At 41.5% G+C, this 23,005-nt stretch overlaps 2 protein-coding genes across 3 annotated transcripts; one reads left to right on the forward strand and one right to left on the reverse strand.

Annotated features, from left to right (window-relative positions):
- Positions 1-223: 223 nt before the first annotated feature.
- GTPBP4 (GTP binding protein 4) lies at positions 224-11,062 on the forward strand. Its single transcript, XM_082281237.1, has 17 exons — positions 224-305; positions 968-1,138; positions 2,301-2,404; positions 2,482-2,618; positions 3,221-3,321; positions 3,722-3,814; positions 4,322-4,513; positions 4,596-4,661; positions 5,357-5,446; positions 5,802-5,912; positions 6,171-6,248; positions 6,357-6,408; positions 7,016-7,116; positions 7,978-8,175; positions 9,068-9,133; positions 10,223-10,357; positions 10,835-11,062. The coding sequence occupies exons 1-17, from the start codon at positions 258-260 to the stop codon at positions 10,985-10,987; spliced, it is 1,896 nt and encodes a 631-aa protein (XP_082137363.1). The 5' UTR covers positions 224-257; the 3' UTR covers positions 10,988-11,062.
- Positions 11,063-12,184: 1,122 nt separating this feature from the next.
- Positions 12,185-18,352, reverse strand: IDI1 (isopentenyl-diphosphate delta isomerase 1; the record flags this gene model as incomplete). 2 transcript variants are annotated; one of them, XM_082290258.1, is made up of 5 exons in its annotated part: positions 12,185-13,940; positions 14,496-14,626; positions 15,874-15,966; positions 16,968-17,131; positions 18,258-18,352. In XM_082290258.1, the coding sequence occupies 5 exons, from the start codon at positions 18,350-18,352 to the stop codon at positions 13,623-13,625; spliced, it is 801 nt and encodes a 266-aa protein (XP_082146384.1). In that variant the 3' UTR covers positions 12,185-13,622. The 2 variants fall into 2 exon arrangements, with proteins under 2 accessions (XP_082146384.1, XP_082146385.1); XM_082290259.1 differs by having other exon boundaries at positions 18,262-18,325.
- Between the last annotated feature and the right edge of the window lie 4,653 nt (positions 18,353-23,005).

Consider the following 23,005-nt stretch of genomic DNA (forward strand, 5'->3'; position numbering starts at 1 on the left):
TGCCCTGAACCATCACATCGAGGAGCCCTTGCTCGAATCCTGCTCGCGGTCAAGTGTTTCTCTGGCAACACCCGGACTCAACCCCAAGAGGCTGCCTGCGTGCCCCCCTTCCCTCTTTCTCCCTCCCCTCCTTCCCTCCCTCTTTCCCTCCTCCGCTCCCCTCTCTTCCCCTCCCTCCCGGGCCAGACGCGCGGAGCTCTCGCGAGAGCCCGGGTCCCGCTTCCTTTCCGGCGCGTGGCGCGGCGCTGGCGGTGGCCATGGCGCTCTACAACTTCAAGAAGATCACGGTGGTTCCGTCTGCCAAGGTACGGCCGCGCTCCCCCGGCCCCTGTCCGCCCCGGCCCTGTCCCTGCCCCGGCCCTCAGCGCCCTCCGGCACCGGGCCGTCCCTCCCGCCCGGCGGTTCCCGAGGACCGCGCTGCCCTCCTGCCCCTTCCGCGGTGCCGGCGTGGTGTCGGCCTTCGCCTCTTTCCCCTCCCGCGAGAGCCGTGGACTCGCCCTGGGCTGGCGCTGCTGGGCCCGGCGGCCCATACCATGTACAGTGTCGGGGGGGTCCTGTCAGAGACGATCCTGAGCCGGGATTCTGAGGCCGCGCTTCTCCCTGCGGGGCTGTCGAGATGGTCCCCACAAAAATCCCCCCAAACCTGAACCGAACCTCATCATATGAACCTTATCGCAGTGTCTTCGTTCAAAATAAAGTCCTTTGCCAGTCTGAGGAAGGGGTTTTAAATTAAGCCCGGTGAGGGGAACTCCCCGCAGGGCTCGGACCAGCTGAGGCGGCTGGGCCGGGGGCAGCCCGCGGTTCTTTGAAATGGAATATGCAAACTGCTTATTTCTGCTTGTCCTTAAACATACGTGTCGAACTGCGGATGCACTTCACTCGTTAGCTGCTCCTCCACCAACATAAAATTGTTGCCTTTACAAGAACGTGACGTTTTGTGTAATTAATCATGTTTCCTTGATTGCAGGACTTCATAGATTTGACACTGTCAAAGACTCAGCGAAAGACCCCAACTGTCATTCATAAACATTATCAAATCCATCGGATTCGACATTTTTATATGCGAAAAGTCAAATATACCCAACAGAATTACCACGACAGACTCACTCAGATCTTAACAGATTTCCCGAAGTTAGATGTAAGTGTTTTCTCATTTGCCGATTTCACTGTAGACAGTTCAGCTGATTTCCAGTAGACTTTACTGTGAGTAGTTGTGGGCAAAGCCTGTACTGCAGAAGTAGTATTTTCCTGCTAAGAGCAGAAGTCTAGCCCGTGGATGGTCGTTAAAGGTTGGATTTTATGAGCTTTTAGCTGATCAAATATGTTTGCTAGTAGTTGCTGTTGAATGAAGAGAAAATGGGAGGGGTTTTAAAAGTATGTTGTATCTGCCTATTTCTTCTTTGTGTGTGCATATGGACACTGCACTTAGGGTTAGTCTTCCGTAGAAAATACATGCAGAAAGCAAGAAATACCATAATATATCACATGCTTTCCATCTTCAGGAGTTACTTTGACAACACAAATGTTGTTCTCAGCCCCATAAAGGGTTGCATTGGAAACACAGTATTAACTTCCAACAACTGCCACTGGATCCATGTGTCCAGTGGGACTTTTTTATGGGCAGTTTTCTGCTCATGCTGACATTGTCGACCTGTTAAATTGTTTTTCTTCATAATTTAATATCCAGTGAGTGTTGCTCCATAATTCACAGAAATATCTTCTGGGGGTTTTTTTCAACATCACATGATGAAATTTCTTCAGATAAATACATATCTAGCTGATATACTCTTGTTTAAAAGATTTGCACCAGAGATGCCACTTCCTTGAAAATGTGAGGATTTATTTGGGCATTTAAAAAACCCTTTTTATCCAGTCTTGTGTAGCATTTTGATGTAGCACTCAGGAGAAAAAAAAGGAATTAATAGTATTGCTGTGTTTCTGCTATAATATGGTTTTCCTTTTAGAGACAATTTCTGTTGGCTTCTTGAAGTTTTCTACTTGAAAAAAAGACTTCAAAGTTGTAATATGAAGTATTTTAGAAAGCAAAAGATCAAATGGAAACTGTACGAGTAAGTCAAAGATGTGTCTTCAGAAGAAATTCAGAGCGATTAAGGTTCATAGATTTAATGACCAAGCAGATTATTTTTCTTACATCAGATAGTAGTGAAAACTTGTCTGGCTTTTAGCGTCATTGTATTGCTGTACTGGAGAAAAAAGTAGAACTTACATAATGTCCAAGAAATAGTCCTCTTGAAGAAAGAAAACACGAGACTATATTTAATACTGTGCTTTTGTTTTAGGATATTCATCCTTTTTACGCGGATCTGATGAATGTTCTGTATGACAAAGATCACTACAAGCTGGCTTTGGGGCAGATCAATATTGCCAAGAATCTGATTGACAAGTAAGGGGCACTGATTTCTTTGCTTTTGTACGTGCCTGGTGGATTGGTGGCTGAGTTCTGCTTTCCTGTGCCTGCAGTGTTGCCAAGGACTACGTGCGGCTCATGAAGTACGGAGATTCTCTGTACCGCTGCAAGCAGCTCAAGCGGGCGGCCCTGGGACGCATGTGCACCATCATCAAGAGACAGAAACAAAGCCTGGAGTATTTGGAGCAAGGTTGGTGTTGCATCTGGGCTGAAAAAAGGCATGTGAATTGGATATAAAGTTTATTATGCTTAATAGCATATAGAAGAATGCGTTTAGTACGGGTTACAGATCCAGGAAACACAGAAACAGTTTTAAAATCCCCAAATACTTACTTTATTTTTCAACAAAATAGTTTTCTCCTTGAGTATTTTTTAAATGGTATGGTATTAGTAACAGTGATAAAACTTTTTTCTTTGTTCAAAAGTCACAGCCATGCTTTTACTTGCCATTCTTTTCATTAACATATATGTGAAAAATAATTGCTAAAGATTTTGCAAACATTACTCCTTACTTCAGACTTATTAGTCCTTCAGGTTACATTGCCTGATTTGGTGGAGTCATTCTAGCTATAAGACAGTGGTATTCATTTCTTAAATATTTATGAAATTTTATTTTTGTTGTATGTAGATACTTGGTGGAGTCTGCAAACTATTACACACTTTCATAAATGATCATGTTATATCAGAAATGTTACTAATTTTTATGTAAAAAATTCAGCGTATGTATTTTTACCCCATCTCAGTAAAACTTAATTTATCACAGATATTTTAAAAAATCTTTTAACATTTCAGTGCGACAACATTTGTCTCGTTTGCCGACCATTGATCCCAACACACGAACTCTTCTGTTGTGTGGCTACCCAAATGTTGGGAAATCCAGCTTTATAAATAAGGTATGTGAGTGGTTTTTCCATAAATAATACTGAGATAACCATGTAATTAAAATAAGGTAACTTCTAAACAATTTGATATCGTGGCAGTCTGATGTGAGCAGTAGCAAGTTTAAATGTGTGAGGAGAGGCTGAATGAAATTCCTGGAGGAATAAATGGGAAATTATGATAAATTTCACTCTTTAAAGTCCTTATCTTTTCCAAAATAGCATCCCATTAGCATATTTTCTGACAGACATTTGCTTGCATTTGACAAGCATTTGCTTGCAGAGAAGCTGGAATAACCATTTTTTAGCTTTTTTTTTTCCCTGTGTAGCAAAGGAAGTCTGTTATAATTATGATATACTGTTTGCAACTTCAGAAAATTTTAAATAAATGTGTGTGACTAAATCTTGTTTCAAGGTTACAAGAGCAGATGTGGAAGTGCAGCCGTATGCCTTTACCACGAAATCTCTCTTTGTGGGACATATGGATTATAAGTATCTACGCTGGCAGGTAAGAGCTGTTACTGTTTTGCATTTTCTTGAAAGAGTGAGCTGGTTATAGTCTGATTTGCCTTTTTGCCATGGGAGTTGCATTTTTTTGTCTGGAAGAGACATGCTGTGTGTGACAGCTGCTTGGCAAGGTACAGCATGCCAAATGAGGGCAGCAGTCAAAACCTGTTCTGAAAATGTACGTGTATGGGTCTGTTTTCGATTGGAGGGAAGATGGGAAATGGAATTACTGACTAAAGCCAGATCACTTTTTATCACTGTCAAATTCTGGGCCAGGTTGGGGCAGCATTTTCCCTTCCTCTGCAATACTTGGAGTGTTGGTTATGCTGAAACCTCATTCTTATCCCATTTCTCCATTTTCAGATTCTGTTTGGCAGAGCTCACAGTCCTATTTGTGACTGAAAGGAAAAAGTATTGCTGTCTTAAAAAAGACAATATTGATGAACAATCAAGCACGTGTTCTGCAATAGCTGATCAATAACACCTGACTTAATGATGTTAATTTTAGGTTGTAGATACCCCTGGCATTTTGGATCATCCCCTGGAGGACAGGAACACCATTGAGATGCAGGCTATCACTGCCCTGGCACATCTGCGTGCTGCTGTGCTCTACGTGATGGATGTGTCTGAGCAGTGTGGGCATAGCCTAGAGGAGCAGGTGGAGCTTTTCAAAAATATTAAGCCATTGTTTGCTAACAAGGTGTGTTTGGTTCACATTATTAATAAACCCCAGTGTTTTATAACATGGTAACTTGAATTAAGATTTCGCTTTTCCTTACCAGCCACTTATAATCGTTGCAAACAAATGCGATGTGAAGAGGATTTCAGAACTTCCTGAAGACAGTCAGGTTAGGATACTTCTCTCACCTCTTCATCTTCTGATGTTTACCAAAAATACTGTGTGTGTGTGAGTTGTAGATGGTTATAATTTGTACTGGGCAAAACTTACATGCTATTTCTCTATTGAACTGCTCTAGTAGTGTAGTGGAAAGTAGCTTTTTGCAGGTCTTGACCCCATCTTTCTTTAGTACTGTCTAATGTAGACCCTTGCCTGAATATTGTAAATGCCAAACAGAAGGCAGGTTCTTAGTGGTTTCAGAAATCTCTGATGCTGTGAGAACTTTCAGTTACTGCTGTAATTGGAAGTTAGACAATAGCCTTACTCACTCACCAGTTCAGTGACAGTTCAGAGACAGTGAGCACTATACTGAGAGGTGTTGCCTAACAGTTGCAATAAAAGGTCCTGCAGACCTAGTTCTTTTGTATCTACAGGTTAAAGCACATAGAATTTGTGTTTCTCTCTTTTTTTTCCCCTTTTGGGTCATTTATAGGTGCCTTTTATAAAGTAGTTACTTGTTTATAAAAGAAAGAGACTAAATAGAACTGTAATTGTAAACTTTCTGTCATCTTTTTAGAAATACCTTCTAATAAAATATTAATACATTGCATGTATTGATACTGGATTAAGATTTCTGGTCTTAATGTATTGGTGTAGTAAGAAATGCACAGGATGTTATTATTTGGGATAATTTTTCAATTTTAGAAAATATTTGAAGCTTTTGAAGCAGAAGGATTTTCCGTAATAGAGACAAGTACTCTAACTGAAGAAGGTGTAATCCAAGTTAAAACAGAGGTAGGTGCCTTCTCTAACATTTTGCTTCACTTGCATGAACTTGATCTCAGTTAAACTGCATTATAGCGATAAACTTTAAAAATGTTTTCCTTGTTGCACCTCAGTGAGCTTGGGTGAAAATGGAAAATAATGTCATAATAATTATTTTTAAATCATGATTTTTTTCTGAGTCCTGTTAAAAACACGTACTTGCAAATGCATCCTCCCATGATACTTTTTATATAAAATAATTGGATGCTTTCTTGAGAGTTAGAAGTATAAGATAATAAGAGAGTAAGATGTGTCGCTAGATATTTGCGGTTGAATGCCTGCTGTGTCTAAAACGCTTCATTCCTCACCTTATGTGCACTTTCAGGCCTGTGACAGACTCTTGGCCCATCGTGTTGATACTAAAATGAAAGGAAACAAAGTGAATGAAGTACTGAATAGATTACATTTGGCCATGCCAACCAAAAGAGATAACAAGGTATGCTACATGCTTGCACTATTCAATGTATTTCCAGTACTTCTTAAGTAGGGTAAGAATTCTGTCATTGTTAATCTGTGAATAGATTCATATGATGAAGTTTTCTAATTTATTATCTCTAAGTGCCTTTCCTGGTGGGAGCTTGGGATTTTGTATTCTTCAAAACTACATTACAGTGCAGCTGGTGATTTATAGCAGTGTAAAAAAACACTGATGTGAACTTCTTTTCCCTTTATTGTTGGGGTGGATTTATTCCAGGAGCGACTGCCTTTTATACCGGAGGGAGTAGTAGCACGTAAGAAACGCATGGAAGTAGACACTCCCAGGAGGAAATTGGTAAGTGGCATCTCTAAATCAGGAAATCAGCAGCTGGGTTTTAAATTTGCTGTATTAGTCCATTGCTTCTAAATTAGATGGTACCTAAAGCCATGTATGTCTTTGCAGGAGAGAGATATTGAACTTGAAATGGGAGATGATTATATTTTGGATCTGCAGAGTAAGTATGACATAAGAATTGGTGGTGGTAGTAGTAGTAGTAGTAGTAATAGTAGTAGTAGTTAGTAGTAGTAAGCAGTAAACTGTGGCTATTCCAGCCTTAAGGGGGAATACCTAAACCTGATTCCTTTCGACTAAATGCCAGTGCCACCATTTCATTGCACACTATCCTTCTGTTCCAGAACTGGTGATCTTTAGTGATGTGTTTTGTGATGTCACTTAGTTGTTTCCCACTCATGTCACAGACATAAAATGACTGGTCAGATGATTCAGACCAGTGATTTTTTCTCTCCATTCTGTGTTGTAGTACTTCATTAATTTCTGATGCTCTCTTTGTTAAGAAAGTATCAATATGAAAGAGACTGCATGTATTGTGTTTCAGCTGGATATTTGTTGCCTAGCATGTCTTGGGGCAGCGGGTCATGCCATTACTGAATAATCTTTGGCAGTAGGATGGAGATAAGAAATATTTTTATGGCAGAGGTGCTGCCAGATTCTTGGGGATAGGGCACTTCTTTTGTGTGTGTGTTCTGAGTGTTGTTTTTTGTCATGGAACGTTCTTTGAAATTAATTTTTGTCTCTTTATCAACTTCTGTTATATTTTTAAGAATACTGGGACTTAATGAATTCATCTGAGAAATATGATAAGATTCCAGAGATATGGGAAGGCCATAATATTCTTGACTACATAGATCCAGATATAATGAGAGTGAGTTTTCCATTTTTTGCCTTATGCTTTTCTTTCATCTTTATCCCTTATTTGTTTAATGTCAATTACTATTTGTAGATTAAGAACAATGTACAATGAGAACCTGTTCTTTTTTACATTGTCTGCACTTGTCATGGGAAAAGATACTATTTTTTGAATGATCATGGTCAGAATTTCAGAAGAATGGAAAATTGCTTCACCTTGTCAGAATGACGGTGATCTTACCTGTTCCATTCTAACATACGAGGTTTGCACTACAAGTTTTCTCTTCATTCTTTGACTACAGCTACAGAAATGTAGCTATCAAACTTTATTAATTTTTAAGAATATGAAATTCATCCATCACATTTATGTTTATGGAGGAAATGGACTGAATGCTCAATTTGTAACATTTGTATTTAATAACAAGCACTGTTTGGATTTCCTGCTGGTTGCTAAGAAGGAGTGGTGAGTGCAGCCCACGGAGCCTGGCAGTTACGCAGTTGAGTTCCTCTGAATTGCTGGTGTTCTGGACTCATGCTGAACATTGAAAGAGAAGGGTTTTTCAGAGTCTGTTTCCAGAAATGGCACAGCAAGCACAGCTCACAGGATGGTACAGCTGCTGTCACACACTGGGCAGCTTTGGGTAGCCACACAAATTCAGCCAAGTGATGATGTGGTGTGATGGAGTTAGTCTACACAGGGCTGTGCCATGGGTTGACAGTGATCTCCATCACCAGCTCAGTTAGGTGTGGCTCAGAGGGTCATTATCAGATTATGTAGTTCCTTCTTGGGCTGTCGTGGCCCAAGACCATGCAAAAATGTAATGTTGAAGATTGTAAGTCAAGGATCTGATCCCCATTTATCTCTTCAAAATCTAAGAAACTAGAAGAATTGGAGAAAGAGGAAGAGCTGAGAGAAGCTGCTGGAGAATATGACAGTGAACCAGAAAGTGAAGATGAAGAAATGATGGAAATCAGACAATTGGCAAGACAGATCCGAGAAAAGAAGAAACTGAAAATCCTGCAGTCAAAGGAAAAAGACGTTCACGGTCCAAGGATGCCTAGAACAGCTAAAAAGGTGAGTGTAGAACATGTTCTGTAACAAAATCCTGCAGATGTGTAACAACATCATGAAAGCATGTATCACTATCAGGTAGTGGAACTGGTGACTTTTTCTCATACTTGGCCCTCCCACTGCTTGCTTTCTTCTGTCCTGGGAGTTCTGGTGACTGCTTAGCTGTGGAGGCCACACCAAGTGAGGGATAGTAGCCCTTTTTCTTGTGTGTCACTGTACACAACTGCATCTTGTAAAATTCCATATATATTGCAGTAAAGGTTTTCAGTGTGATTTAGTTCGTGTTAAGTGGGTTGTTTCATTGTAATTGTTATTACTATCTTTATGCTTTAAATTAAAATAATTATAAGAATTAGATAATTACTTAAAATCACAATCATGTAAAATTTGTTACGGGCCTCTCCCAGTTCTGGAAAAGGTCATGTGTCTTTTTGGAAGCCAGGTATCACGCTTTCTGATGGCAGAGTCTCTTCTGACCCGTCTGGGACAATTGCAAAGTAATAAACTGATAACTAGACACTTTGAGAAAATGAATCTAGCTGCTGTTGCCCCCAATAGCTCTTACCTTCTCCAGAGAGTGTGCCTTTTAGGAGAAAAGGAAACATTTTTGACCAAAATACCTCTCCTTGTCAGCTTCCCCCAGAAAGGCAATCTATTTATAAGATCTTTAGGAAATGCTGGGCCATTGCAATCCTGTGAAACAGAATTTATAGGTGAAGAAAATTAAGTTGCTAAAAATGAAATGTGAAGGTAGGACTTCAAGTATCTGCTTGTGGATGTGATAAAGCTAAAAATATATAGTTAATATAATGGACTTGTGGTGTATTGAGACAAAAGATAAGGTGGGACCATTCTTTTCTGAAAGAAACATGTTTTCTTAACTGTGTTTTTACAGGTCCAGCGGAAGGTGCTAGAGAAAGAAATGACTGATCTTGGACTTGACATGACTAATAAAGATGATGTAAGTTTTTGCTAATTAAACATAATATTTATCTAAAAGAGACTTAAATTTCTTTGAGCACAGTTGAAATGCTTATAATAGTTGGCACAAGAGAGAGATAGGATATATTAAGGATGACATAGGAGCTGCAGATGATGCAGTTGGTACTGGAATTTTTTTAATAACATGAGCAAAGCACATAGGGTAAGCTGAAAAAATAAACTAACATTTATCAAGAATCATATATATATATGTGCACTGCTTTCTTGGAACTTGTGCAGGATTTGAGAACAGGCTTGGCTAAACATACTTCTTAATTTTCAAGTCTGCTTTGTTGGATGAGACTACTATGTCAGAAATAGTATAACAACAGATCAGGCCTATTTTTTATAGTTCATTAATTCCATGAACTGTAATTGAAGTTTTTGAGGGCAGCTGGCATCTTTAAATGTAAGGCAGATAAAGTACTTCAGAGACTGGCCTTCAGGAGGCATTTCATTTTAACAGAAATAAAAAAAAAATTCATTTTGTACAGCAAATCCAGCAGTATCACAACTCCCTGGATCTTGAGACCTCTAATTCTTTAGCTAATCAAGGAGTTAGTTAGGAAACAAGGACTGTCAACACTACACATCTGGAGCAAGCATTTATGGTTCTCAGAGCTGCCATGCCATGTTGATGCAGGAGTGATCTCAGTGAGAAGGAATGTAATATTTAGCTATAACATGATAGGTTTTCATGTCTGAAAATCTTTATGGTTTTGCCCTTTACACAGGACACTAATTGGGGTAAGTTTCTTCATTGCTTTTTTGCTGTTGCAAAATTGCTTCAGTGTTGCTATCCATTAATTTGTATCTTTGTATTAATTACTTATGAGTCTACTCCCCCCCCTAAAAAAAAGAGAAAACCGGAGTTCGTAATTATGGAGGAGAAAAAGCTAATATTCACTGAAATTTGAGTGTTCCTGTAGGACAGAGAGGCAGTGACCAACAGCTGTCAAGATCTTTATAATTTATCACAGCAATCCACTTCCTGTTTTTCCTATTACTCTGATTAGAAATGCACTGATTGTTTCTGGCTTCCATGGTTAAATTACATTTTCAATTTCAGGCACATTATGTGAGAAGGTCCCGCAGTACCACGAGGAAGCGTAAACGGGATGAGTCTGAAACCCCCAAGTCGGTGTCACGCAGTCGCAGCTGCTCTCGCACACCACGGGACGTGTCCGGCCTTCGGGATGAAAAGGTTTGTTATTTACCTGTATGGCAGCTCAGCCAGTGTGACTGTACCTAGACCAGCTCCTGGGAAACTTCACAGAAGGCTGGTTGGTTGTCCAGAATTTGTGTTCGGTCTCTCTGCAGCTTCACCATCTTTGCATTTGGACTCTATGTTTCTGTACTTCCTTCCAAAAAATAACATGTAATCATACAGACCAAGGAAGTGCACTTTAATTTTTGTCTCTAAAAGCAAAAACTGAAGGAAAAATTATGCAAACTATGGAGTTCCACCATTAGTAAGAGAGGAATTCCAGGGATAGCATGATCCTCTATTAGTGTACTGGAAAAAATTTTGCTAAGGAGGGATAATGTCACTTGCAGTGATACTACTCTAGAGTTGGTGTTGTCCTTGATAAAACCATCCAGGGTTTTTTTAAAGGTAAAGCTTGTTGCCTGAGTTACTGAGGAAGTTACTCTGCATGTTTGTTTGTTTGTTTTTAAATAGATGGTGAAGAAGGTCAAGATCATGGCAAAGAAAGCTCAAAAGAAAATGAACCGCCTGGGCAGGAAAGGAGAGGCAGACAGGCACATATTTAACTTGAAGCCAAAACATCTGCTGGCTGGGAAGAGAAAATCTGGTAAAACACAGAGAAGATAAGCAGTCTTCTGAATCAAAATTAAAAACTAATCAAAAAATCAAATTTAAAATCAAAATTAAATTTATTAAAACTGATTTCTAGTCCTGTCATCTGTTTTGGTAGTACTTGGTGTTTTGTGTTAGTGATTAAGATACTTCAAGTTCAGTGTTTCAATACCTTGATGTTGCAGTTCCAACCAATACCATGAGAAATTTCTCAATACTAGTGACAGCCATTTATAAACAGACATAAAAAATACTTTCTTCCATGTTCTTATTCCTGATTTTCATGTATCAATAAAGTATTTATATTTCTATACAAAACTAATTTTAAATAAGTTTAAATCTAGAAGTGTGTACACGTTGTTAAACTACCTTTAATGGCCTGGGTTCAGTAAGGTTTGGATTGCTGCACACAAAGTAATTATTTGTGATGAATTTACATTGCTGGTGAAGGCTGAAATTAGCGGGGAAGTAGTGGGACACCAACAAGGACTGCACAAAGCTTGTGTTTGTGCACTGAAACAGGGAAGAAATGCTGCCACTTTACTAAGATACAGGGTGACTGGAGGAGCAACTGCAGTTCTGGTAGTGACCTGCCATCTGTAATAACCTAAAACAGCGTGGGCAGGGAAGGTTACACCTTACAACTTCAAATATTTCACATTAGTATTAATATTTCAGATATGTAGAGAACGAGGATCAGACTGAAATTTTGTCCCAAACATATGCTACTGCCATCCTTGGCTTAGCAAGACATTTTCCCTTCAGGACCTGATAGACAAAATTCTGTCTGTGCTCAAAATATACTGTCAAATGTGAAATATATCCTTTTTGTTCCTACTTGGTCAATGGTTACCTAGAGGTGTGTAAAATGATGCATTATAAACTTCTGGGAGCCTCTGAGGAGCTGTTAAGCAAAACTTCTCTTATGCACAGTATTTTTACTTTAGGATCTGCTTTGCCAGCTTTTTCTCCAAGCTGAACTAGAAAAACAGAACTTCTTTCCAGTAGATCTGTGCCCTGCTGCCCCACCCATATCGTGCTGCTTCAGTGGTGGTTAATGGGCAGGGTGGTGCTTATAGTGTGGCAGTGAGAGAGATTATTCTCCTTGTGGTTTCACATCTGAAAAGAAAACAACAGTCCAAGGGTTTAGGTAAGGTGTTTTAATTATAAAGTTAGATTTAAAAAGTATTTGAAAACTACTCCATACCTACAGCTGGGTACCATGGCTGATTGCACTGAATTCCAGAGAGCTGCTACATCACATCACTGTCATCTCACCCGATATTATTTGCTTTGAAACAACAAATCAGTTCTGGCCCACATACAAACTTGGCTCTAAGACCTCTACGTGTTGAACCTCTGGAGGTGCTAGTACACAGAAACTTCAGTGCTGCAGTCACAATTGGGATGAGAAAGAAACCCTGACCACTGGAAAAAGTTAATTTTACCCCGAATTCAGACACAGACTTGTTAAAAACATGGTTTACTTGCAATGAGAAGTGGAATGACAAGCATCCTATTTCATCAGGCTCTGGGAGAGCTTAAGAAACCTAGCCTGAGTAGTGTGCTAACAAGAAATCACAAACTTCTTTGGGGATCCTCCCTCCTAAATCTGTAATTAAAATTGAAGCACCTTTAAGTACTTGTCTCATTGAGAAAAGCCTTCCATGTTACTAGCAATTGACTGCAAGATCAAAAAGGATTAGCTCTGGTACTCTGGTACAATTTCTAATTAACTGACATCAAGACCCACTGTAAGCCCACAAATTGTCAATCTTGAATTTTGGGGTTCAGTGGGTTTGAGTTGTCTGGGAATGACTGTTACAGGAAAAGAAAAGCCCTTGTATCAAGATGCCTTTGTTTCCTGGAAAACAGAGAAGAGCCATTTAGTGCATATCCTGTCTCCAAAGACAGACTACTGGCATTAGACAGCTACCATTTACATTTGGTGTAATTAACCTTTTTTTTTTTTTCGTTTAAGAGATGTCCAGTACTTAGCTAATCAGAGAAGCCTAGTGGGGAAAAAGACCCCAAACACTGTTTATTATCTAAAGCGTTATCACGTATGTCAGCACTTCAAAGTCAAACTCACTCCACACAGACAATCCAATTACTTAAGCTTTTATGGGTTTGGTTAATAATAGAGTACAGTAGCTGAAGAGATTTGCTTTCTGCAATTAAAAATAATCCTGATTACTTTGAATTGGTTTTTTTTTTCTTCTGGCAACTGGTCTTAACATCACAGCAGAGCCCACAATCATGTGTAATCACTATTTCAGGCGTGGTCAAGTTCAGTGGGAACACCCCAGCTCTCCTGCTTGAGCTGGGCAGGAGGTGCCCAGGCTCCCTCCCAGGCGTGCAGGGCACACACAGGCTGAGGATCTTTCACCAGGCAATGGAGGAAGAGGAACCCAGGGGTTTCATGCTACTGTTACCCATTTTACATGAGATCAAGCTTAACTCGCCCAAGAGAACCAAGGAGGAGGGGGAAGAGATGATGAAGACAGAAGAAAAAACATTGGCTATAACAACATCTGTATAAATTAAACATGCTCCATGTGGACCAATTCTCTGCACTTAAGTCATGATTTATCAGTGTTAATAGGACAACACATCGTTGTTAGCCTTCAGCACCTTTCATCCCAGCTATTTACATTCGGTGTATTTTTTCATGCTCAACAAATTTGTTCAAGTTACTCAGGTTATCCCACCACTTAAAAAGAAAGGTCTCTGCTATCAGCTTGAACCATGGAGTAATCTTAACTTCATTCCTGGCAGCTTTGTCCAAGAGCTGTTTCAGTTCTTTCTGTGTCACGTAGCAGTAGCTTTGGATCTCATTGGGGTCGGGATTCAGTGTCACATCCTTCTGCACAAACAAGATATAGTCTATTTCATGTTCTCCCCAGATCCCATCAGACTTGGCCTTGTAGTGTATTCGTGTCAGGTAGGAGATCTCTTCTGGAGTTACCTACAACCAAATCACATGTCAGAAGCGCTGCCAGACCAGGAGAATTGCACTGCTGGGCATTGCAGTACCATTTATCAGCTGTTATCCTCCTCCTTAGAAATTATTTTTTCCCAAGTGTACAACAGCAATGTACTTTTTCACAAAGAATCACTAGGAAAACAAAACTTAAAGTGCTTTGATGGCATGAATTGCACAGAATTTCTCTAGCCAGACTCAGCCTGTAATACTTGAAGTGTATTTCTCCTATATGGTATGTTTTAAATAACGTTTACCAGACTCAATTGCACACTCGGTGAGCACTGGTGAAGACAAACACTTGCACCTACCCCTTACCCCCAAGGAAAAGACTTGACAACTACTTGAAGCCAAGGTCAGAAACACATACTGACAGACCAAGTGTAAGCCTGCCCTCCAGCGATCTCAGAAGTTCACTCAGTTCTCTGCATCTCCCAAGATAAGCTCATTTTTAGGTTTGAGGCTGACTCTGTCTGCCAGACACAGTCTGTAAACTGGCAAACACTGGCAAGAATTCCCGTTTCTCCCTCCTTCCTTTACCTGCTCCATGGGAATTCCCAACTCTGCTTTCAGTCGTCTCTGTGCTGCTCTCCGAACACCAATGGCATTATTTTCTTCCAGTTCTTGTGGATGGCTTAGAGGATGACTGCAACATGTGTTGGTAAAACAGTCTGCAAGAAGTTTGGATGAATCCATTTTTGACACTTATAAGGACATAGGAAAAAAGCCCCACAACACCAAAATCCCCCAGAGACAGAAGCCAGTTATTCAACACATGACAGCTTTGTCTCTCTTTTGCAGAGAAAGGTCACAGAAGAAGATATTTACACTTCTTATTTTCCTTTACATATTTTGCACTGGGATGTGCCTCTGCCAAGCACTGCTCAGCAGGTTAGTGTTTGATACACACCAGGACAGGCATTCTTATCCCCAACACAACAACTTCGAGAGCTAGTCTATAAAGACCTTGTTTACTTCTCAAATGCCAATTAAAATTACTTTTGGGAGTTTATATGTTACAGGATATTGAAAATATTCCCAGAGCTTCAAGACCAGCTGTCAGTAAGTAGAATTAAATACAAGGTTTATAACTGTATTTAAAGGACAACCGATCCATACTCTGTTTCAACCTTTTGTCTGTAAAAGTCAAGCTCAAAAGCATCTAAAATAGAGATAGAATATCTACAAACCACACTTGAGCATTTTCACTGGTTAGCAGTGAAAGAAAAAATTAAAAGCAATCTCTTTACTAAAGATTCCCTTGGAAAGAAGAAAAAGATCTTCCTTCCTGAAGTTAGAAACACTTGATTTTGTTTTCCATTGAAAATTCTGCAACAGACAACCTCATACTCCCTCCAGCATGTCTCATCTAAGCTATTCCTGTTTTATTCCCCTCCTTAGTTTTATGCCTCTCCATTTACATTTGTCAGCAATAGTTCAGGAGTGTTCAAAAGTCATGCACTGCATAGTTTGGCCACACAGTCTCACTTCTGGAAGAAGTGTTTGTTAGGACAACACAAAGGTCCACAGATCTCCCGAGCACCAGAGCTCTGCTGCACATCAGCTTTTACCAGTGGAGTGGGACACACTCCACAGCTACCAGAGTCATTTCTTCAACTCCAACAAACGTCTTGCAGCAGATGGGGGTAAACACCACACCCTCTGCCCTTGCATCAACAGGATCACATGTCACAGAACAACCATTTCCCAAGAATATTTATAACCATACACGACTGCTCCCATTATCTCACTTCACCCACAAGATAGCTTGAACTCTCAAAAGTATTGGAAGTAGGTCCTCTCCAAAGTAGTAAATTCTAAAACCTCAGAATGAGTTACACTGTAGGATTGGATTGACTTTTTTTTAAATATTGATTTAAATAAAACATTTCTATAAATATAATGTTTCAGTACTAACCTGGAAATGTAATTTTTGCATTTGACCTCTGCTGCAGCAGCAGCTTATTTTCTGTATTAAATAAGAAAACACTAAAAGCTCGGTGCAGTAAACCTAAAAAAAAGAAACAAAACCAAACAACAAAACTGAGATATTTAACAGAAGAGAAAAAAACATATGAAGATAGTTTAAGGGCATAGAATGGCCTCATTTTTACATAATCCAATCTAAAATTAATATATGTTAAAACCCAAGGATTTGATAAATAACTCAAGAGCTATTATTCAGGTTTCTATGTCAGCTTATGAAAAACTATGAAATTAGAAAAGTGCCTAGAACAAAAATGCAACAGAGGAGTTGTTCTAAGCTCAGTTCACCATTCCAAATGTGCACATTTGGGCAAGCTTCCAAAGAGAGCTTGGCATCCATAAATTTACAATAAAAAAGAGATGACTCAAAAATTCCTAAAAAACTGTACAGAATTTCAAGACCCTTCAAGCATCACAGAAGTACAAGGAAAATAGGCTCCATTAAAAACAGTATAATTGCTGTTTTTTTCACCTTTTGAGTCTGTTATTCCTCACTCTTCAGAAAGATGTCATCCCCAAGTACACAAAAGGAGGTCACACTCTACTGTGTGAGACTGCTGCATCTGACCAACCTCAAATAAACCCAAAATCAGTTAAACCCTTTCCTATTAGCAGTGTTTGAAGCAGAGCTCTGGGTGAACTACGTCAAAATGAAAGCCTCTTCTACTTGAAAAGAACTCAGCAAAGAAGCAAACAGCATTCTTTATAAAAAGCTACATAGAATCAGATACCCATAATAGGAAAAATACTATTTTATCTTCAAAACGTGATTAAAAATATTTATCAAGCTTGTATGTGCAGTCACACATTTCTCTCCTTTGCAACTGCCTCCAATTGAATGTTCCTCCATACTGCAGAATTTTAACATCAGATATTTTATGCTGGGGTGGAGGGCCCTATGGGGAGGTACTTGCTCTGGTTTGATCCAACACTCACTTGATACTAAGGCTTTGATTTAATCATGACTCCACTTCTGAAAATATTTAATCAACTTAATGGTTCAATTAGAAGATAAGCAAGCCGTACCTTTATCAATGTTTTCATTCAAGTGACAGTTTTTCTTGGTATCTGCTCCAATCTTATTGTCATTTTCATCTATAAGGATGCACATCTCTGCCAAGAGCTGCACCTGCTGCTCATCCAGCTGATCTGTGTTTACTTCAGGCATCGTGATGGTAGCACACACTCTACTGAAGACAGACAATGAAGAGTCATTCACTAAAAGCAACATCCATAAGGTTCTGCGCAGAGTGTGAGAAATAACCAAATGGCTTGTTTTTCTGACATGGTGTAAAAATTGCACACCACTTGTATTTTGAGAGAGTTTACACGCTTTCAGGTTCCTGAAATTTCCTATCTACAATACAAATCACATAGCAATGCTTGGCAGGTGCTTGAGACATTTATATTTCTCAGGAAGCCCTTGCAGCAGCTGCTGCAGGACAGCCATGCTGAGCCTAACATTTTTATGGGCTGCCAGTGGCAGCTGACTGTCAGCTGAATAACTGGACCGAATTCCAGTTCCAAATTTCACCTCGCCTCACCCCACCGCCTGTGCACGCTGTGCACACTAACTCTGGCTACATTTTTGACGCCGAGCATCCTGTGCAAGAGGATTTCTCCTCTCCACACGTCTGTAAAGGCTCGGTACCAGGGTTTGAACCCGAGGCACCTCCAAAGCAACACCTCCCCTGCCCCCAGCCTCTGCTGCCGTGGGCGTGCTCTCGGCAGCCCAAAGAATCCCCCAATGGGTCAGGTTAGAAGGGACCACAGGGGGTCACCTGGTGACCCTCCCTGCTCCATCTGGGTCATCCCAGCGCACACGGCACAGGATTGCATCCTGACAGTTCTGGACTATCTCCGCTGAAGGAGTCTCCACACCGTCTCCGGGCAACCTGTTCCAGTGCACGGTCACCTGCACAGTAAAGAAGTTCTTCCTCACGTTCAGGTGCAAATTCCTGTGCATCAATTTCTGCCTGTTACCTCTTTCTCGTCTTATTGCTCAGCAACGAGGATGATCCTCTTGGCACCCTCCCATAAATATTTATAGATACTAATGATGTCCCCTCTCAGCTGTCTCTTCTCGAGACTGAACAGGCTCCGCTCCCTCAGCCTTTCCTTGTAAGATATACTCCAGACCTTTCATCACCTTCGTTGCCCTCCGCTGAACCCGCTCCTGGAGCTCCACGTCTCCCTGGTCCTGAGGAGTCCAGAACTGGACACAGCGCTCTGGATGCGCCTCAGCAGGGCTGAGAGGCAGGATGACCGCCCTGGGCCCGCTCGGCAGCTGTCCCCGCAGCCCCCTTCCCCACTCACTTGCCTGTCCGTGCGCTCGGGACCCGCCGCTCTCCCCTCCCGCCGGGGCCGCTCCAAGAGGCCCCGCTCCCGGCCCGGCGCAGCGCGCGCCACATCTCTCGTCACGCGCCGCCCGCCAATGGCGCCGCCGCCCGGCGCTGACGTCACCGCATCGCCCGATCGCCCCACTGCGGCGCGGGGCCGAGGCCGCCCGTGACAGGCGGGAGCGGCGGCGCGCGCGGCCAATCGCGGGACAGGCGCGGAGCGGCCAATAGGGACAGGGCGCGGCGGCAGGCTGGCCAATAGGGACAGGGCGCGGCGGCGGGCTGGCCAATGGGAGCGGCGCGGCGGCGGGCTGGCCAATGGGAGCGGCGCGGCGGCGGGCTGGCCAATGGGAGCGGCGCGGCGGTGGGCTGGCCAATGGGAGCGGCGCGGCGGCGGGCTGGCCAATGGGAGCGGCGCGGCGGCCGTGCCCACAGCCGGAGCGGGAGCGGCCCGCCCTTGGCTGCCCACGGTCACCGGGCATCGCAGAGCCAGCTCGGCTGCAGAAGGCCTCTGAGATAGTCGGGACCCACCTATGACCGAACGACACCCTGTCAGCCAGACACTGAGTGCCGCATCCACTCCTTGCTTAAACACCTCCAGAGACTGTGACTCCACCACTTCCTTAGGCAGTCCATTGCAATGTCTAAAGATTGAATATTTGTAACATTCAGCGCTGCTTATTGTCTTTTCACCCACCCACGAAAACCGAAGGACTGTGCCCAAGCACTGGCTCCTCCGAATGTGCCGGTGTTTGTGGGAAACAGTTCCTGGACCGAATGTCTGCCCGGTTGTGGAAGTGTTTCGGGTGGCAGCCATAAGCCCGGGACTGCAGAGTAACAGGGCTTTAGGACACATTTAATCCTGGATATTTTCTTTGATCCACAGTAGCATCCTTTGATCTAGAGAGGTTCAGTGTGTGCCACAGAGATCCCAGCCTGTGGCAGCGGGAGGCGGGGAATACTCGCTCCCTCCTGCACCGACAGCTGCAGCTGGTGGGAAGCTCTGAAATCGCCTGACTCAGCGAGCGCTTGAAGGCCAGAGAAAGAAACACACTTTCTGGGTAGGAATGGAGCGCAGGCAGGCTGCCAGGAGGAACTGGTCAGATATGGCAGTTTAGATATGCACAGATACCAAACTAGAAAAACTTCAATACCAACCCCTAGAAACTTCACACCACCATAACTAAGCACCTTCTCAGCAAGACTTTTGCTGGTTTATTGCCCATCCACAGATTTGGGTTTATGACTGGATGCCATAAAAGGCCTAGAAATGACATTTAACATGTCTTGGAGGTGTGGCTTGCTCTGTTTTCCTCTTAGCTCAAGTTCTAGCATTTCAGTCTGGTTTGTTCGATTTTTCCTGTGAACAGGACAGATGGCCTGTGATTTAGAAATACCATTAGCAGCACAAATGTTCAAATGGGCAGTTAATATTTTACAAGGGGAACATCTTACAGCATTCCCCTGTGCAGAGCTTGGTGAAAGAGAAAAGAGTGGAGGTGGTTTGGTTGAAAGCCACTTGAAACCAGCAGAGCATCAAAAGTGAAAAAAAAAAAAAGAATGTAGCAATGTGCTGGCTGCTACAAATCCCTTTAACTACAAAAAACATAACATTAAAATATTAGAATTAATGTTAATATTGCGTTATTCGTTAATATACTACAAATTTAATGTTATCACAAGAATGTTAATAATAAATATGTACTCTCATAAAGGACTGAAATGTACACAGATTACTTTTTATTGAGTTTACTTATCATTACTTTACAGATTACTTATTGCTGAGTCACTGGAACAAAACCACAGTAACTGGAGACTGAGCTTTGAAGAAATACTGAGAACATCCTTCAGCAGATCAATCACTTGCTTGTTTCATTGTTCCAGATTAAAAAAACCCAGCCTGTTATTTTTTCCTTCTATCATTTTCCTAAAGTAACAAAGCAAGCTACACAGACCTATCAAAAATATAACTACTGAGATGGACATACAAACCAGCATTTCATATGAAGACAACAGCGTTAACAAGCAGCTCTCCTGCAAGTGAAGCTCTTTTAGAATAGAAACTTCTCCCCAGGGAGGCAGAGATGGGTCTGTGCCTGTGGCACAGCTGGCATGGGACATGAGCAGTGTACACAGTGACCTTCAGGCCACAAAGCAGAGGGAAACCAGAAAAAAGTGTTCTTATAGATGATAAAGAGTCATTTCTTCCTAGTAATAACTACTGAAACTTCTATACAGGCACTTTAGAACCTGACAGAGACATTTCCAGTTCCTGTCTTGCACAGACAAACAAAGCACTTCACCTGAGTCAATGCTGGTGAGCAGCAGCAAGTGGCAACAAGTCCTGGTGGATAATGAGAGGCAAAGAAGCAGAGACAAAGGATGACGAGACAAAACAAATCATTTTCACAAAAGGGACAAAGGAGAGATTTCCCAAGCCTTTAACCAAAGATATGCTCAGGATCAGGTGTTTTATGTCACCTGTACCATCTTTCCTTTTGCTCCCCTCCAGACTTGCTCTGCACCTTCAAGGCTCTTTGTGTTGAAAACAAAGCATGCTAATTTTTGTAATGGGATGCACTTCACTGAAACCTCTGAACTGCTACTCCACCCTCCATTAGCAGAATGCCTGAAGTGACATATAAATGCATTTGAGACTTAATTAATGCATTTCCTAAAGTCTGCTGACTGTTTTCAAACACTCTATTAACAAGGGAAAAAACCAGTTTCCTGTAACAATTGGAAAGTCTTAAATTTCACCTGAAAATCCAACCAGCTTCAAACCACTGACAGACTTTCGGTATGTGCTAAGAGAATGGGAAGTACAACTCCCACCAAACTGAAGGAAAACCTTTTAATTCTCCCACAAGTTAAACAAAATGATGACAAACTACAAGATGAAATAAATGCTGAACAAACCTTGCATTTGACCCCAGCATAGAATGAATAAACTCCTGAAAAATGCTTGTCCTCAATTTTCAGATTTGCCAAGGAAAATTAATGGGCTTCTTTTCCTCCTTTCACATCCAACCTTCTTCTTCAGCTTCCTGTTCACTCATTCTGAAGTTTAAGACTTCCAGTTCACCCTTCTCAGCTACAGAGCTATCCTTGTTCCTGGTTTCCATAGAGAATTCTTCCTGGGAGTCTTTTCCTGCCCTGGAGTCATAGCTCTTCAGAAAATATTTGTCTAAATGATCTACTTATGTGCTGAACGAAAAGCAACCTGGGTTTTATCTGAAATGAGAAGTAAATACTTCCCATTCTTAACTAATCTGCTGTTCATTTGACTCTTCTTTCTTAAAAGGCCTCTTTCAGGGAAGTGGGTTGGCTTCAGCTCGCTTCAGAGAAGACAGATGTCTTTGTAGTAAGAATGTAATACATATATGCTAAATATATAAGTAGGATGTTTTATTTGCATTTAGTTCTGCTATCTCAAGCTGATGGAAAGAGTGCTATGATGGACAGCTTCCAAATGATTTCATACAGCATAAGGTGAATGAATAATGGTATAGGAAACCACTCTTCTAGGAAGGAGTTATTAGGAGGTTTCCTATATAAATCAAGAAATAACCCTTGAGTCCTTTTCTCCCTTAGATTTGTTTTGTTTGGTTGGTTTGGTTTTGGTTTTCTTTCTTTTGGTTTGAGCTCTGGATAGAAGGCTTTGCCTTTTCCTGCTACATTTACAGGTTTGAAAAATGCTTATATGGGAGATTCAGCTATTATTCTGTTCTGATTTCCCAAGCCTTCTATCTTGTCTTTTCAAGTCCAGCCATGGGTGCAGAGATAGACTTGCTCAGGACAACCTAAATTTTGCCAATATTTACGGTGATGCTTATTTAAAAAGCTTCTCAGCTGTTGAAAAGATGCTGGCTAGTACTGCCCCGTTTCCCTAGGCTTCTATATTGCTGTCTCTTGTTTTGTATCAGGTACTTAGTGAAAAGCAGGTCAGTCTTTTGTTCCATACTTGCTCCTATACATTACACAGTGCCTGCTACTCTTGCAGTGCCGTGACAAAACCAAACCAGTAGCAGAGCTAGAGTGACAACTGGCCACTTGTCATTCTCTTCTCATGAAAAAGCAACTGTATCCATACAGGGCCTGTTAGTTTTCAGGTGAGGCACCCTGTACCAAGGAAAAAGTTGTTTAAGCTTGTCTTTCTGTATTTCAGTATTTCAGGTAAAAATTGGTCATCTCTGTGATGCACCCTGCTCCTAGGGAGTGTGCTGCTCCAGAGGACAAGAAAGTTGCCAAGTGTTCTCCCCAGGAAATCTCTAACATAGATCTTTGTACTCCTGCTGGACATGTTTTTCCTTCATGCTTATAGCTAAAATTGTTACAGTACAGTAGTATTATATTAAGGTAAGGTAATTTTTGAAGTGATAATGAGGCTTAAAAATGTTTAGTTAGAAACTGAACAGCTGAGAGCTTGAATTGTCACTTAGCTAAGATGGCTCAGCCACCCACAACTGCACCAGCTCTAAAGAGAATTCAAAACATTGAACAGGGGCATTTGGTCAGGTTGTGCTCAGGCTTTCTCCTGGACAACTCTGTTCCACCTCTTGTCCCTCTCCTTTTGCCTGTGCAGTCTCCCTTTGAACATTTAGCTAAACAATTTGCTCCCTTTTAGTGGCTTTGAAGAAGGGAATAGGCTAAAATTATGGGATGTTCTCCACCAGTTAGGCTGGTGATCTTGGAGAATGACCTCCAGTAATGAAAAATATGCTC

This window comes from Coloeus monedula, assembly GCF_965178545.1.
Source record: "Coloeus monedula genome assembly, chromosome: 1".
In the NCBI taxonomy this organism is placed as follows: Eukaryota; Metazoa; Chordata; class Aves; order Passeriformes; family Corvidae; genus Coloeus; species Coloeus monedula.